Below are 15,837 nucleotides of genomic sequence, written 5' to 3'. Positions count from 1 at the left end.
GAAGCCAGGAAAGAGCCCTGTGAGCTTGCTTTGAAGGTGATCTGTGTAATCAATCTGCCTGGGAGCAGCTTGTGCTGTGGGAAGCAGCCTGGGCTGCTCCAACAGCCTTGGGCCATTGCCCGTTTTTTTTGGGTTGTGTTTGCTGGCGCTTGGGTCTTTGCAAACCACAGTAGTGGGAGCTATAGTGTGGGTGTGAGCTGAGGTTGGAGTGAGCATCCCTCTCTTGCTCCACGCACATATCATGGCCAAAGATTCCAGGTATGAGCCACAGATGGACAAAACCTCTTTATTTCAGCTGCTCTTTCCCTACAGCTCTACAAGACTGGGTGGAGGGAGAAGCACATGCTACTCAAAGTAGACCCCATGCACTGTGGCCACAGCGAAGAGGGAGGCGTTGGAGAAGGTGGCGGAGGCAAAGCTGTCAGTGTCAGGGTCCCATAGTGCCCGGCTGGCCACCAACAGGCTCTGCTGGCCCTGCTGGCCCAGCACCACATGGCAGACCAGCTTGTAGCGGGGTGGCACTACCTCCTTAGCCCGGTGCTGCAGCAGCTCAACCACGCTCTGGGCTAGTGGGGCACTGCCCTGAGGGCTGTAGACAGTGGTCCCCAGGGCAATGGCCAGGGCCTCCTCCAGCATCCGCTGCACCTGCCCCACGTTGAACTTGCAGCCTTCGTCTGGCCCCATCCTATAAGTGTTTTTGAGGCGGGTCTTGAGGATGGGCTGGAAAAGGGGGAGCCCAGAGAAGCTAACACGTCTGTGGAACATCCAAGGACCAATGGAGGGGCGCCTGCTCCCCGGGACCACCCCGAATGAGCTGCGGCGGCTGAGGACGGAGTTGCGGCGGGAGAGCAGGAGTGGTGGTTTGCCTTCCTCAGAGCCCCGGGCTGGGGGCTGGGAGCCACGGCGTGTGGCATGGAGTGGAGAGGCTTCAGTGTTGTCTGCAGCCATCACCTGGGCTGGCAGGGCCATCTCTGGGCAAGGCTGCTCAGCCATATAGGTGGCCTGGAAAGGAGATGAGGCTCTGAGTGTCAGGGGGAGGCAGGTGTCCCATAGCCTCTCTGCCATCCCACTGCCTCTCTGCTTCACTTCTCCCTGCCCTCTGCAAATCTCACACCTCCTGGCATGTGAGTGCCTGTGGGGCAAGATGCAGAGAGGCTCGGAGGTCAATGGCAGCTGCCTTCCCATCTCCACACCTCCATGCCCATCAGATTCGGCCAGCTGGGGCTGATTCAGCACAGCCATGAACGGTCCACCCAGCCCTCTGCTTTTCCTCCTGGCGCAGGTGAGCAGCTCCTTCCCCAGCTCTCCTGTCTGCATCTGATCCCACACTTACCCTTAGCCCTACTCCTGACCTGCTGGAGTAAACCCAGAGGACTTGTCTCTGGCTGATGTCGCTGCCCAGGACCAACCTTTATCTTGCAAGTTGCCGAGAGCAGGGCCAAACCTGTTGTGTTCCTGGAACAAACCTGTTGTGCTCCTGGGTCATGAAGTGTTGCTATGTGACACTGTAGCTCTCCAGGGCTGCTCTGGGGCGCGGCTTCTGTAACTCCTTGTTTCCTGGTCCCTGGACAGCCCTGTCCCACTTCGCTCCTGCCCTCTCTGCATTTTCAGCTATGCTAGCACAGGGACAGGCATGTGCTCTCCAACTTCAGCTCTCCTTGCCAGCCCTGAAAAATGCTGGCTGGTGTTGAATGTGCAAGAAAAGACAGGGGGTGGAGAATAGCCACTGTGATCACCACTTTGCGCCCCAACTATGGGATGCACTGGGGCTGGGGCCTCCAACAGCTTGATTTTACCCAAAGATTTGCATCCTTCATGTGCCTATCCCCCATGGTACCAAAGGAGAATGTGTGGGTGAGTGGTCACACATTGAATCATAGAATCACAGAATGGGCTGTGTTGGAAAGGGCCTTAAAGATCATCTCATCCCAACTTCACTGCCATGGGCAAGGATGCCATCCACTAGACCAGGTTGCTCAGGGCCCCATCCAATCTGGCCTTGAACAGTTCCAGGGATGAGAGGGAGCCCAGCCCTGCCACATGCCAGGGACTCTGCTGCTGTAATGTCTGGGGGCAGGTCACTGGGGGCTCCCGACCCTGAGCAGGGTTTCTCTCCGCCAGCGGAGCCCAGCCCAGCTGGTACGCCACGGCTGCTCCATCAATGTGCCTTTGTCTGGCCCGGCTGCTGAGCTATTTGAGGAAAGTGGAGACGGCTTTTGTGTTTCTATCTCCTGTCAGAGGTATTTATAGCCTGCCGCTGACTAGTGCTGCCAAGCACACTGCCAGCTGGACCCTGCTCCCTTGGGGTACTGCTCCAGGCCCCTCTCCTGCCTCTCCCTCACACCACCTGCTGACAAAGGTGGATTCCTCCATGGGCAATCCCTCTGCATTCCTCTCCTTGGGCTGCTTGGGGCCAGCCAGACTTGGAAGGAAGGGGACAGGCCATCCCCTGGCATGGCACTCAGTTTGGCTTATGTAAGCAACCTGATCTAGTGGGTGGCATCCCTGCCCGTGGCAGGGGGGTTGAAACTAGATGGGTGGTCCCTTCCAATCCAAGCCTTTCTATGAGACTGGTGATGTTTTTTTCCGCCTGTGATCGATCCCTTGTGTCCTAAGCAGACATGAGAGCTGCAGGGCTCTGGCCATGAACATCAGAGGAGAGAAGGCTTTTGCCATTTCAGGGAGCAGATCTCCTTGCTGGGCTCCAGTGCTGGTCCTGGGGGCCCAGCCATGCTCAGCGGCTTTCCATGGAGGCTCTGCAGGTGGAGGCGATCTCTGTGCATTTAACCTGCGCCTGTGCTGCCTCTTCCAAAACCCCAGCTGCCTGCCTCCCTTCACCCCCATCTGCCCCATCCACAGGCTCCTTGTGCACCAAACCCACCGGCTGGGAGGGGCAGGTCCCCGTGCCAGGCGTGCTAGAGCCGTACCACGAAACACGGCAGGGAATTCCACTCAGAGCAAGCCGCAGCCCTGCTCTCCCCATCCGGCAAATGCCACGCAGAGCTGCCCCGGCGGCACGGGTGGGCTCTCGCTGTCCCCTCGCTCCCCCCCGCCGCCTCCCCGGCAGCCCAGCCTCCCAGCCCCGCCGCCGCCTGCCAAGGTTTCCCTAGCAATGGGCCGTGTCGTACAAACGCCACGTGTTGGCTTCCTCCCCGCGGCCTCCCCGGGCCGGCCGGGCCAGACCAGCCTCCCTCCAGGCTCCCTCCAGCTCCCAGAGCCTCCTTCCGCCGCCCTCCCTCCCTCCGTCCCTCCCTCCCTCCCTCCCCGCGGCCGCCCATGGCCGGGCCCTGCTCGGCGCGGCTGCAGGGCGACGTGTCCGCCTTCACCAGCGCCCTGCGCACCCTGGTCAACAACCCCCAGTTCAGGTGAGGGGCCGGGGGGGCCGCCGCCGCCCCCCCAGCCACGCCGGAGCCCCCCCGCTGCCTGCTCGGTGCTGTTTTCCTGCGGCCCCGAGCGCTGCTGGGGGGTTGGGGGCCTGCGGGGCCGCTCAGGGACCCCCGGGCCAGCTGGTGGGGCCAGCACGGCTGGTGCACGCCGTGGGTGATCCCGCATGGCTTGTGCAGCCGCGTGGCAACAGGAGCCCAGGGCTGCCCGGGTATAGCCTCTTCCCCCGGGACAGTCACGGTCTGCCTGGAGGAGGGAAAGTCCCCACGTGTGCCCAGACCCCCTCTATCCCCAGCCGTGGTGCCAACAGGGTGTGGCAGTGTCCCAGCATAAATCCCATGCTGGGGCTCCTGCCCTTGCCAGGAGTGGGGGTATTCGCTGTGCTCCCCAGGGGCAGCATCCTGTGCTCTGCTCCTCTCCCGCCCTGGTGCTTTACTTCCAACCTCCCCACACCCCAGGGGGCAAGTCACAGCCTGGCTGTCCCTACCACCTCTTTCCAAGAGTGGAGAGCTGCTGCCTTGGCTGTCCCTTACTTGCATGGTATGTCCTGCCTGGTTGTGGTCATCTTCACCTACTTCCTGCTGAGATCTGGCACAAATTCCGGAGCTATCTGAGGAAATCCCCATCTCTGCTGAAAGTTTTGGCCACTTAGAATAGAAATCCCAGTGAAAACTCCCCAGCCACAGCATCAGGCAGTGTGGAAGCAGCTGTCAGTGCCTGGTCATCCCCAGCCTGTGTCCTGCTGCTCACATCTTGCATCCCACACCCCTCATCCTGCATCCTGCAGCCTTCCTTCATTCTGCATCCTGCAGCCTGTAATCTGTGCTCTGCATACATCTACTTCATCCTGCATCCTTCCTCCTTCAGCCTGCGCCCTGCACCTTTGTTCTACATCCTGGAGCCTGTCCTGCGTCCCAGACCTTGCATGCCATAATTGCAGCTTGCATCCCACATGTCACAGCCTGCATCCTGCACCCTTCTTGGCCTACTTGGTTTATCGTGGTCTCCCTTGCAGTAACAGTCGTGGAGGACCTGTTGGGCACTGGTCACATCACCCTGCATGCCCCAGCTGTGTGTCTCCTGATGGACACTTGGAATGACCCAAGGATGGTGGGCACATCCACTTCCCTGTGGGACACTCTGAGGGTTGGGCCATGGGTTTGTGCATGTCCTCATGGCAGCTAGAGTTTGGGTGGCATGTCTTCTTCTCACTGGCCTGCTGGGACGGAGAGAGGAACAAGGGGATGGATGGGCCATGGCCACAGGTGCTCACAGGCTGGAGACTCCATGCCCTTTGCCTGTTCCCTTTCTCCTGATCTTGCCCCCCTTTCCTGGGGCCATGGAGCTGGGGAACCTTTCTAGGGAGTTGAAGGGGACCAGGACAACAAGGTGTTCCTTGTGCCCCAGTGTGTCCCACAGGCCTGGGGAGGGCCAGTGCCAGCCCCGCCAGCAGCAATGCTGGAGGCTTCACATTCCTGGAACAATGAGTCAGTTCCCATGAGTCAAGGAGGCTGATCCTGGTGACAGCCACACTTTCCTCAGCTCTGCTGTGCCAAAAGAGAAAGTCACTTTCTCCAGCTGTCTCTGGCCCTTCTCTGCCCTGCTCAGTGCTGGCACTCAGGGCTGTCTCTGCCAGTACCTGTGGCTCTCTGTGCTTTCCAGAGGACCTGTCTCACCTTGCCTGCAGCATTCAGGTGGCTGCAAGGAGCCGCCAACAAGGTCCCCTCTGTACCCCTGCTGGGACACAGCATTAAAAGCACCTGAATTAAAATTAAAGGGTGCTGCCCCACTGGGATGGGCACTCAGCAGGTCCCTTCATGTGTGCCCTGTCCCAGCCCAGGGCATCCCGTGCCCTTGCTTTCCAGGCACCCCGTCCTTCACGGTCCCCTCTCCCTGCAGTGATGTGACGTTTGTGGTGGGCCCGGAGCAGCAGAAGGTGTTTGCTCACCGCTGTGTGCTGGCGTGCCGCTGTCAGGCTTTCCGGGGGATGCTCGCCCAGGTGCCAGGGGGCAGCCAGGACTCCTCCAGCAGTGTCCCAGCCCAAGGCCCCTTCATCCTGGGCAACGTGCAGCCTGAGGTCTTCCTGGCTGTCATCGAGTTCCTCTACACCAACAGTGTCACCCTCAACAACCACATCGTGAGTGGGGATGGGGCTGGTGGGGACCATGGGCATGAGAGGGACAACGGGAGGATGCAGGAGTAGGGGGTGCTTTGCACATCTTGGTGTGCCAAAGTTGGAGGATGTTCTGCATGGTACTTTCTGGCTGGCTAGCAGTGCAATGAGTGTGTGAGGTCTCAGCCCAGCAGAGTGGGGTGTCCAGAGCACCTTGTCCCAGCCTTGGAACAGCTGGCTGTGCACAGCCTGGATGCTGGGAATGGGGACACCACAGCAGGAGACTTAAATTTGCCTGCATGTGGCAGCCTTACCCCCCATACCCCACCTGGGAGCTCCCATGGAGGCAGGAGCACACAAGCCCTTGGGTTGCTGTGCCCATTCATGGCCCTGCATGCTGATTCTCACAAGATCCCTTTTGCCTGCAGGCACTGGAGGTGCTGACTTCATCGGTGGAATATGGCTTGCAGGACCTGTGCAAGGTACAGCCCTGTTTAGAGTGGGGGTGGTGGTGTCTGAGTGTCCCTGTGCTGGGGAGCACCCCAGGATGGTCCCTGCGTGGCTGGTGGCTGGAGATGGCTCTGAGGAAAGCACTGTGGTGCATCACTCAGGTCCAATGCAGGCTCAGTCCTGCTTCTTGATCCTGAAAGGGGATCCCCTTTGAGAGGGTGCACCACTGTCCAGAAATCCCGCAGGGGAATCCTGGGAAATCATGGGGAAGACTGTGGGGTTTCACGTCTCCCACACAGCAGAGGGCAGCAGGAAAGCCCCTGTGCTGTTGCCCAGGATTTCTCTCTGGTCATCTGACAGAGTGATGCAGTAAAGAAAGCCCCGACCCCTGGGAGCAGTCAGCACCCCGGCTGTGGTGCTGCCAGGGGGATGCTGCTTTGGGTGGGAAAGTTTTGGGAGGACAGCAGGGAGCAAAGAGGAGGGGTGTGAGCCGGATGAGGAGGGGGCAGGGAGCTGGAGCAGCTCGGTGTTGGGGAGGGTGGCCAGGCCACGTCATCAGGCTGATTCCTGAATTACAGCGGGCTGAACGCGTGACCTGCTGCCTCGGGCCAGGACTTCCCCTCCCTTCCCACCACGCTGTGGAAGGACCTCAGGAGCTTAGGAACTGCGGGCTGCTGTGTGCTGGGGTGGTGGGATGGGACCTGCCCCATCACCCTGTGGGGGCAAAGTTCCGATGTGGCACGGAGCTGTCAAACAGCTTAAGGGGTGTTGAAAAAAAGGAGGACCCAGTGCTCCAGCCACACAATTCACACCCCATCACCCAGCAAATGCACCCTCAGGGGGGATGACCTGCAGTGGGGAGAGCCATGAGGAGAGGAAAGGGGGCTGACCAAGGACAGCTGGGGAAGCCTGTGACTGTGTCTCTAGATGCAGGATGACATCATGTCCCTCCTGCCAATGACTCAGGGCCCTTCTGCCCCAGCTGACTTCTCCCTGCATGTGACATCCCCTTGGGTTTCCCAGGGACTCTCTCTGCTGGGCAGCTGAGATGGGCAGGAGTGAGGTCCCACTTGCTGGTAAATGTGCAGGTCTGGCTGCATCCAACCTGCATCACTCGTGTGGGATACCAGAGGAGTCCCCCAGGAGTCACAGGCAGAGCACAGCTGACAGGCAGGGCTGAGTTAAAGCTGGGAACGCCTAATGCACTGCATCTGGCACCAGGATTGTCCCCTGTGACAGAACATGACTGCTGTTTGTCAACAGGGTGATGGGACCCACCTGGGGCTATCAGGTTGGCTGGGTTTGGTCAAATCAAGCTTGGTCCCTGGCTTAATCAGTGGCCGAGCTGTCTGCCCACAGCCATGCTGCAAGACCTCATCCCACAGCCCACTGCTATCTTATAAAACCCTGGGGGGGCTGGAAGTGCCTCTGCCCTATGTCCCATGTCCTGAGGACTCAGGGGATGCTGAGAGTTGCACGTGGGGATGGCAGGGTTGGGTCCCTGCTCTGCCAACCCTTTCCCTGTCTGCCTTCCAGCTCTGCGTCAAGTTCATCAAGGACACTCTGAGCGTGGAGCAGGTCTGCGAGGCCCTGCAGGTAAGAGTGACACCAGTGGTGTCAAAAAAGGTTAAAAATAACCATAAAATTTGAGGCAGGAGCAGGCCTGACCCTCCTGCTGTTGGCTGGATGGTGGGGCTACCACTGTCTCCCCAGCTTTGGCCCATAAGCTGCCCTGCCAGCTCTCGGGCACATTGTACCAGGGCTGCAAGAGACACTGGGGCCACCAGAGCCTGTCAGAGAAATGTCCTCACACTGCCCTGAGCAGGGCTGGCCAGAACTCCCCAGTGCCAGGGGCTTGCCATCATCTGCATGAAATGGGGAGTCACTGGGTTTCTGGGAGCCAGTCCCAAAACCCCTGCTGAGAGTTGGGGCACCTAAAAACAGCCTTAGGGAGGTCCTAATGGCTCTGCCATGCTCCTTGGTAGGACCAAGGCTGTTCCCCAGAGAAAGGGGATTTGTTTCATCTCCCACAAGCTGAAGGGATCCTCTTGGAGTGAGGTGCCTGCCCCAGAGCACAGAGCTCCAGCCAGATGTGACGCCAGACAACCGTGGCATAAACAGAGCTAAAACTGGCCTGGAGGAAACAAAACAAGAAACCCCAAAACCCCAGAACAAAACAAACCTGAAAAAAACAGCTCGTCTTCCATCTCCACTTGCGTCAGTGCTGGTCCCCTGCTGTGGTGGAGGGGGAGGTGATGTTCACCCTGCCTGTGCTGGTCCCAAATACCCTGCACACAGGGGCTGCCACCACGGGGGACGGGGACGTGCCCTCCTGGTGCCCAGGGCAGTGCCAGCCCTGGGACAAGCATTGCTCGGTAGGGCTGGGGGAAATGAGAGCACCCCAAATTCCTGCTGCAGTGGGGGATGGCAGCTGTGGGTCAGGCTGGAGCTGGCACCAGGGCATAGGGCACTTGTGGGGGGGGCTTTAAGCTGGCCCTGTGCCCACACAAGGAGCACTGGGGACTGGTGGTCCTACGTGCCCACAGAGTGAGAGAAACAGCAGGGCTTCTCCCCCACTGTGGGCTGGGTGATGTTTCTGAGCAGCAGTGGAAAATAACGTCTGATGGTGAGGCCGGATGACCAAAAAAACCCTTTGTCTTAGGGCAGGGCAGAAGGTCCCCATCCTCCCCACACCCTCACCATGGTACCCACACACCAGGGATGTTCACCTCACCTGGGTCCCTGAGAGTGCCCATGTCTCTGTAGGGCTTTGACGGGGGGTCCCTCCTGCCCCAGACCCCAGACTTGCAGGTGTCTGTGTTGTCCCACAGGCTGCGGTGGCCTATGGGCAGACAGACCTCCAGCAGCACTGCCTGGCCTTCATCGAGGGCTGCACCGCGGTACGGCACCAGGTGATGGGGGAGCAGGGTGCAGGGTACCCCAGGGCTTGGGGGGCACCTGGCGTGGAGAACATTGTGGGACACAGCATGAGGCAAGGGAGCCGGGGCCCTAAGAATGGGGTGCCTGGAGGATGAGAAAAGGAGCAAATGGTATTTGGAGAGAAGACGCTGGGTGTCAGGCAGAGGCAGGCTGGGGGTACTGGGGTGCCAGAGGATTGAGGTCTGGGGGGGGAGATGCTGGGGTGCCAGGCAGGGATGGCACCAGGATGGGTTGGATGGCCCATTGCCGGGGTGGTGGTTGTGCGGGGTTATGGTTCCAGTGCCCTGGTGCTGTGCTGGCAGGCAGTGGTGCAGACACAGGGCTTCCGTGAGCTCTCGGATGTGGTGCTGGCGCGGGTGCTGCGCAGCGACCGCCTGGCCGTGGATGAGCTGGACCTGGTGCAGGCTGTGCGGGAGTGGGCACACGTCAGCTCGGTGAGTGTAACACAGCGGCAACCACCCAGGGGTGCCCACGCTGGGAACCCAGGCACCCTGTCCCAGGGCTGTGTGATGGACACAGGAGCTGTGTCACTCCCCCCAAGCCCCTGCCTTCCCCAGTGCCCAGGGCATCACCAGCCCTATCCCTCACACACTGCTGTTGTCAGGCTGTCCTGGAGCGGCCAGTGCCTGAGGTGGCTGCTCTGCCCGTGCGGGAGCTGCGCCTGCCCTTGCTGGCACCCAGCGAACTGGTGACACTGGAGAGCCACAACCAGCGGGATCTGCTCATCCCGGTGAGCTGCTGCCAGTTCTTGGGGTATCCTGGCTCAACTCCAGGGCTGGAGGAGGCTGCAGGGTGGGGTTTGGGTTTTAATGCCCCCATTCCTCTCCCCATCCCCACAGGTGGAGAGCATCGCGGCGGCCTGGCGTGCCCATGCACTGAGAAAGGGCAGTGGGGTGCCCTCCCGCCTCTGCCGGCCCCGCCGTGGCACACGGCCCCGTGACCATCACCGGCACCTCGAGCCACACACCAAGTAGGGGCTGGGCAACGAGTTTTGTCCAACTCAGCCAGGGGCTCTGCAGCAGGGCAGGCTGTGGAGCTGGGCACTGATGCTGCCACGGCCGAGAGCATCGATAAGGTGCTTTGTCCTATGCCGTGGCGTCAGGGCCAGGGCAGGATGCCAAGGTCACCCCAAAAAGGGATGCAGGGACTGGGGGCAGGGTAGAGCTGGGCTATGGGATGGGTACGAGGGCACGGGAGGCAGCCCATACAGTGGCCGAGGGGTGGCAGGGCTGCAGGGGTCCCTGCGGGATGGGGACACAGGATGAGTTCTCCCTTCCCCGAGGCCGTGCTGCCCTCCCCCGGCAGCGGGGCCATGGTGCAGCGGGAGAGCTCCAGCACCTGCCCGGGCAGGGACACGGATCCCCGGGGGCTTGGGAGGAGACAAGTAGGAAAGGCGGCACGGGCATCTCTGCACACCACCACAGGCTCCCACCCCCCAACCCCTTGCAAGCCCTGCCAGCAGGCCACACACACACACACACACACACACACACACACACACTGACACAGGCTGCCAGCCCCCCATCTGCCACACACGCTCTTACACACAGTGTGCGACCCCCCTTGCGCCCCACACTGCGTGTGCACACACAGCTGGGTCTGTCTCAAGCACACAAAACCCCACTCCAGCTGTACCCGCCAGGAGAAAGGGTCGGACACAGCAGGTAATTTATATATAATATATATATTTACTCTTTAAAAATAAACCTTCAGTCCCCACTACCGCCTGTACAAACTACAAAAATAAACCTTTGCTCTCTTTGATATAAATAACTTAGATGGCGTGTTGGGGGGGGGAGGCTGCCCACCGTGCCCACGCCTGGCACGGGGACAGGGTCCCCGAGGCCACCCCTGCTCAGCGGCAGTGTCTGGGGGCTGGGGGGTCTGGGGCTGCAGGCACGGCAAACACCGCTGGAGTTAAAGTGCTGGGTAAGGGCGCGGACGGTGCCCGGGGTGGGGACGGGGACAGGGGCTGGCTGCAGGGACAGCCCCGTTGCACGGGGACATGGTGAGAAATACGGTTTCCCAGCAAGATGTGCCCGGTGGCACCGTGGGAGCCCACGTCAGCATGCACTGTCCTGTGCGTGCTCCAGCACGTGCCATCACCTGGGCAGAGCATGGGTGTGGCACGAGGGGCCGTGACCCTGGGACAGCTCAGGGGCTTGGCACAGCAAGGACCACTCCAAGGATCTCCCCCTTCCAAAATCCTGCCTGTGCAGTGGGGAGCAACAGTCTCCCTTTCTCCACCATGGCACATCCATGATGTCCAGCCCTTCCATGCTTGCCACTGGGGAAACTGAGGCACGGAGTAGCACATCGGAGGGGGTGAGCTGTCCACGGAGAGGGGGCATGAACCAGGTCTGCACCCCTGGGCTCCTGCTGCCTCCAGTGGGCAGCCCTGCACTGGCAAAGGGTCTGCCCGCTCCCTGCCTGCACTCTGGGCAGCGGGGCAAGGCTGTAGGCTGAGAAATAAATCTTTTAAAATAAGCTTAAAAATATATATCTCTCTATAGATAGTTTCCCTTTGCAATAAATAAAGGTGGGGGGTGCCCGCCCCAGGCCTTGCCTGTGGCATGCCAGGGCACAGCTGGCTCTGGGACTGCCCCTTTATCAGGACGGGGGGCATCAGGGCACCCTGTTGGGGTACCCCAGCTCATGGCCTGGGATGGGTGGTCCCAGGAGGAGGTGATAGGGAGCAAGCAGTGACCCCACAGAGGGGGAGCTGGCATGGCACCAAGTCCACCTTGCCAGCAGCTCCAGAAACAGAGGGGGGAGTTAGTGCTTCCATTTCTGGGGGGCAACAAGTCCAGGGTAGGATAACCCGAAACCCTGGGTGACAGGACATGGCACCAACGGCACAGCCTCGGGTGAGGGACACGCGGGCACGGCGTGGCCTGCACACAGCTTGCATAGAAGTGCCAGCCTGCCCTACCAAGCCCTGTTGCAGGGTGCAGGGGGGCCGGTCCTCCTCGGCCGAGATCGCTCCGGCCATTAGCAGCACAACGCGGGCGACCCCGCTCTGCACCCTCCTGTGCCCACCGGGTGCTGGGGAAATGCTCTGCCCAGGAACCAGCAACCTGCAGAGAGAGAGAGAGAGATTTGGGGGGTCAGCTGGGTCCCTCCACACACACCTCGCACCCCTTCTCTGCCATGCATCAGTCCCAGGGTAGGGTGTCCCCACGCTCACCTAGCGCTGGGCACCTGCCCCGTGGTGTCCCATGCTCTGCATCTCAAAGGCGTCGGGCATGGCGGTGCCGCTGGTACTGGGCACGCTGGGCTCGTCCAGGCAGTCCTGCTCGCTGCTGGCGAAGCCCTCAGGGCTGAAGGTGGAGTAGGAGCCAGGCAGTGTGGGGTGCAGGGCCACCGTCACCGACGCAGTGGCTGTGACGGTGGTGTAGCTGCCAGCAGGACCCTGCAGGTGGGTGCTGTAGGTGGGCAGGGCTGCAGTGGGGGCTGGCCGGGTGCCCGGCGGGCAGGGCTGTAGGTGTTCTCGGGGCAGTGTGGGGCACGGCTCCCCAAAGGGCAGGGTGGGTGCAGGCTGCGGGCCAGAAGCCTCCTTCTTCCCCTGAACCTCCAGGCTGTCCTTGTAGGGCTTCAGCACCTGGAGGGGGAACATGAAGCATGAGGGTCCCCAGTCATACTGAGCATTCCTCCAGCAACACCACCAGCACCACATGGGCACCCATGCCCCAGCTCTATCCATGACCCTCTCCCAGGGGATGCAGGGGAGCCGGCGATGCCACGACAGGCAGAGACACTCACAGTGATGCGGGGGAAGCTGGGGTCCTTGCCAGCCTCCAGTAGGATGTGTGCTGGGGTGGGGGGCACAATGAAGGGTCCCCGGGGGTTGCCTGGCCCCACACCCTCCGTGTAGTGCTCCGTGTCCGAGGGCTCAGTGAAGGTGGCAGGCCAGGCTGGAGCACGCCGGACATACAGCCCTCCAGGGCCCAGGCATGGGGGCACTGACTCTGATGGGGTTAGGCAGGGGCCATTATCCACTAGGGATGCCTGGGGAGAGAAGACAGTGTTGGAGGAGCTGGAGATATACAAAGATGGAAGAATGTGCAGAAGTAGAGTTGATGTGAGGATGGGGACGCAGGTGATTCCAGGTGAAGCAGGGATGGGATCAAATGGGTCAGGGAGAGATGGGGGAAGTTGAGTGTGGGGTGAGGGAAGAATAGGGTCAGGTAGAGGCAAATTGGATATGGGTCAGAGAAAGGATGGTACAGGGTGATGGAAGGACTCAAGTGAATACGAGACAAGGCTGGGACTGGAAAAGGCAAGCATGGGTATAGGGTGAAGGGGGGACAGGGTGAGGAGCAATGGGGGATGGAGAGGGGTGGGTATGGGGTTGGGGAGGGCCAAAGATAGGCAGGATAGGAGGTTTTGTACCTCAGGGGGTGGCCCGACGACAGAGAGCAGGACGGGCAGCAGCACCAGCCCGTTGAGCAGCCCCAGCAGCGTCAGGATGGTCAGCACCGCAAAGAAGTACCTGGGGGTCACAAGCAGAAGGGGTAAGCAGGCACAGGCATCATGAATCACGTCCCACCCCAAACATGGCTTTCCATGCCACATGCCCTGGCCCCGCGGTGTCTCCCCAGTCTCCATGCAAGATGGAATGGGTGTCCCCAGCAAGACACATCCTCAGCAGCTGGCACACATCCCCACCACCAGCCTGAGGAACTGCCACACTCATCAGCTCCCTTTACCAAAGCTTTTGGAGGGCAGCAAGTGGCTGGTTTACCCTCCTTCAGTGCTCACCTCATGATGAAGTCAAACTCGGAGCCAGCCAGCATGAGGACACCCAGGAGGGTGGAGACAGCACCATCCATCACGGGGGCAAAGGTGTGCTCCAGCGCCGCGGCCGAGCGCACATTCCTGCTCCCCACAGCTGTCAGGAAGCCCTGAGTGGGATGGGGATGTCACACAGGGCTTGTCCCTGTGTGCCACCCACGGTGTGCCACCCATTGGCATATGGCCAAGGGGGTGAGGGTGCCAGGGAGTGGGAACTGGGCTCACCAGGGCCACATGAACAGTGAACTCCACACCGATCCCCACCGAGGCGATGAGGATGACCACCGGGATGGCGCTCAGCTTGATGCCCATCAGCCCCATGATGCCAAACAGCTCCACAGCCATCATGGCCAGGATGGACACCTGAGGGGTGATGCAGTCAGTCAGGGGTGGCTCTGACTGGCTGTCCCCTCTGCCTGGCAAGCTTGATGCTACTTTTCCATATAGGGCAGCCTCACCTCACTGACCCTTTTCCCTCTATTTGGGTTCCCTCTATATTTCTATCCCAGCCAGTCTCTATTTGGAGTGTCCATCTGTCCCACCTATTGGGGGTGGCCCTCACCGTACTCTGCATAAATGTCCTCAAACCCCTGCCCACTACACACGTTCCCTTCCTAAGAGGTGTCCCTAATCCCTCCATATTGGTCCCCCCCTCACTGTCACCTCCATATGGGTGTTTCCATCACCCCCTTCTTCATGGATGTCCCTAGGTCCCCCTGTACCTCCATATGTTCCCTTCATCAGGAACTCCTCCATACAGGAGTCCCCCACCCACTGCTACCCCTATATGGGTGTCCCTTCCTCCCCAGGGTGCCCCTGGCCACCCCATTGCCCAATTCCCATGACACAGGTACCCAGGGCCACTCAGCAGGACGGGAGAAAGGCTGGATGCCCCTGACCCCACCCATCAGGACCGTCCCCATGCATCGGGGTGCGTACTCACGATGATGCCAGCTGTCCAGGGGTTGAGCAGCAGCAGGGCGCAGACGAGGAAGGTGCAGGCCAGCAGGATGCTGATGGCCAGCAGGAACCAGTGCCGCAGGCCGATGTACTGCTCCCAGAAGAGGAAGGGGTATCCGCTGGGGTAGCTCAGCACGCCGTGGCGCTGGGCGGCCTCCCGGCAGATGGCCCGCACGCTCTCAATCGCCTCCACAAAGTCGGACGTGCGACGCAGCCCACTCAGGTAGAAAGGGAACTGAGCAAACTCCAGCGGCTGGGCTGCTGGAACTGGGGAGAGAACGGGCAGTGTGAGGGTACAGGCAGTGTGGGGGTACAGGCAGCACGAGAGCACCACGGTCACCCCAGTCTGAGTGCAGCCTGGGCAGCCTGATGCCTGGCTGGGCACCATGGCTCTTTGGAGCGCGTGGGGAGAAGACTGAGGGCAAGGAGGAGGGGTTTTCCCTGCCAGCAGGATGCTTGTGGGGTAGTGGGTCACACAGATCAGAAGGGAAATAGAGAGGCTTCTTTGCACTGAGATGCTCATGAGCTGGAGCAGGGGTGCATTGCTGTGTGCTAAGGGCACAGGGAGTGCACAGAGGGCTGCTCAGGGTGTGGAGTGCAGGCAGACACGGGTGGGGCACTGAGAAACAAGGTAGGTTATCAGATGGGATGGGGGATGTGGGGGGTTTTCCTTTGGGGCTAAAAGGTATGGGGAGTAGGGTACTCTGAAGGAGGATGCCACGGGGAGCCCTCTGTGCTCACTCACTTCGCAGGTTCTCGCCCGTGGTGTCGTACTTGTCATGAATCCACTCAGGTGGTGGGGGGTAGAAGTTGGCCTGGGAGGCAGCAAAGCCCAGGGGGTCGTTGCTGGCCCACACCGTGAGGCAGATATAGAAGGTGTCAGGGGGGATGATGCCGTTCTCGTCCACCAGACGCCGCGTGGTCAGCTACGGGAGAGACAGGAGAGGGTATGAGCTGGGCAGCAGGCGCAGAGTTGTCCCCAGCCCAGTCACTCCAGCCCTGTCCCCACGCACCTGATTGAAGTTGAAGGGCTCCTTCTTGTTGCCGGTCTGGATTAGGAGTTTGTATGCCAGTGCCCCGTCCTCGGAGCCATTGCGGTAGCTGTCATGGGTGATGCGCCCAGCCTGCCAGTCCCTGTCGAAGGTGGCCTGAAGCCCTGGGGATGCAGCACGGGGGTTGAGCATCCCTGGGGACAC

General features: G+C 60.7%; 3 protein-coding genes across 4 annotated transcripts in view; 1 reads left to right on the top strand and 2 right to left on the bottom strand.

Moving 5' to 3' along the window:
• Nucleotides 1–345: 345 nt before the first annotated feature.
• TCTEX1D4 (Tctex1 domain containing 4) lies at nucleotides 346–3,404 on the bottom strand. Its single transcript, XM_017824786.1, has 2 exons — nucleotides 3,342–3,404; nucleotides 346–1,002 (listed from the first exon to the last, which is right to left on the bottom strand). Exon 2 carries the CDS (start codon nucleotides 991–993, stop codon nucleotides 346–348), a length of 648 nt encoding a protein of 215 aa, XP_017680275.1. The 5' UTR covers nucleotides 994–1,002; nucleotides 3,342–3,404.
• On the top strand, nucleotides 3,267–10,638 carry BTBD19 (BTB domain containing 19). Of its 2 annotated transcripts, XM_017824784.1 has the most exons (8): nucleotides 3,267–3,365; nucleotides 5,284–5,521; nucleotides 5,926–5,979; nucleotides 7,484–7,543; nucleotides 8,779–8,847; nucleotides 9,190–9,321; nucleotides 9,492–9,617; nucleotides 9,727–10,638. In XM_017824784.1, exons 1-8 carry the CDS (start codon nucleotides 3,277–3,279, stop codon nucleotides 9,859–9,861), a joined length of 903 nt encoding a protein of 300 aa, XP_017680273.1. In that variant the 5' UTR covers nucleotides 3,267–3,276; the 3' UTR covers nucleotides 9,862–10,638. The 2 variants fall into 2 exon arrangements, with proteins under 2 accessions (XP_017680273.1, XP_017680274.1); XM_017824785.1 differs by lacking the exon at nucleotides 8,779–8,847.
• The window catches only part of PTCH2 (patched 2), a 21,398-nt gene continuing 16,161 nt past the window's right edge, over nucleotides 10,601–15,837 (bottom strand). The window contains exons 15-23 of the mRNA XM_017824591.1: nucleotides 15,655–15,797; nucleotides 15,387–15,567; nucleotides 14,625–14,908; nucleotides 13,907–14,044; nucleotides 13,649–13,791; nucleotides 13,280–13,379; nucleotides 12,650–12,895; nucleotides 12,075–12,488; nucleotides 10,601–11,964 (exon numbers count right to left, since the gene is read on the bottom strand). Of these exons, the coding sequence (XP_017680080.1) occupies nucleotides 12,075–12,488; nucleotides 12,650–12,895; nucleotides 13,280–13,379; nucleotides 13,649–13,791; nucleotides 13,907–14,044; nucleotides 14,625–14,908; nucleotides 15,387–15,567; nucleotides 15,655–15,797 (1,649 nt within the window). The 3' untranslated portion in view covers nucleotides 10,601–11,964. The remainder of the gene's footprint in view (nucleotides 11,965–12,074; nucleotides 12,489–12,649; nucleotides 12,896–13,279; nucleotides 13,380–13,648; nucleotides 13,792–13,906; nucleotides 14,045–14,624; nucleotides 14,909–15,386; nucleotides 15,568–15,654; nucleotides 15,798–15,837) is intronic.

The sequence above is a fragment of the Lepidothrix coronata genome, unplaced genomic scaffold (genome assembly GCF_001604755.1).
Source record: "Lepidothrix coronata isolate B3197 unplaced genomic scaffold, Lepidothrix_coronata-1.0 Scaffold112, whole genome shotgun sequence".
Classification (NCBI taxonomy): Eukaryota; Metazoa; Chordata; class Aves; order Passeriformes; family Pipridae; genus Lepidothrix; species Lepidothrix coronata.
The sequence above is the reverse complement of the archived record's forward strand: the minus strand, read 5'-3'. Positions and strand labels throughout refer to the sequence as shown.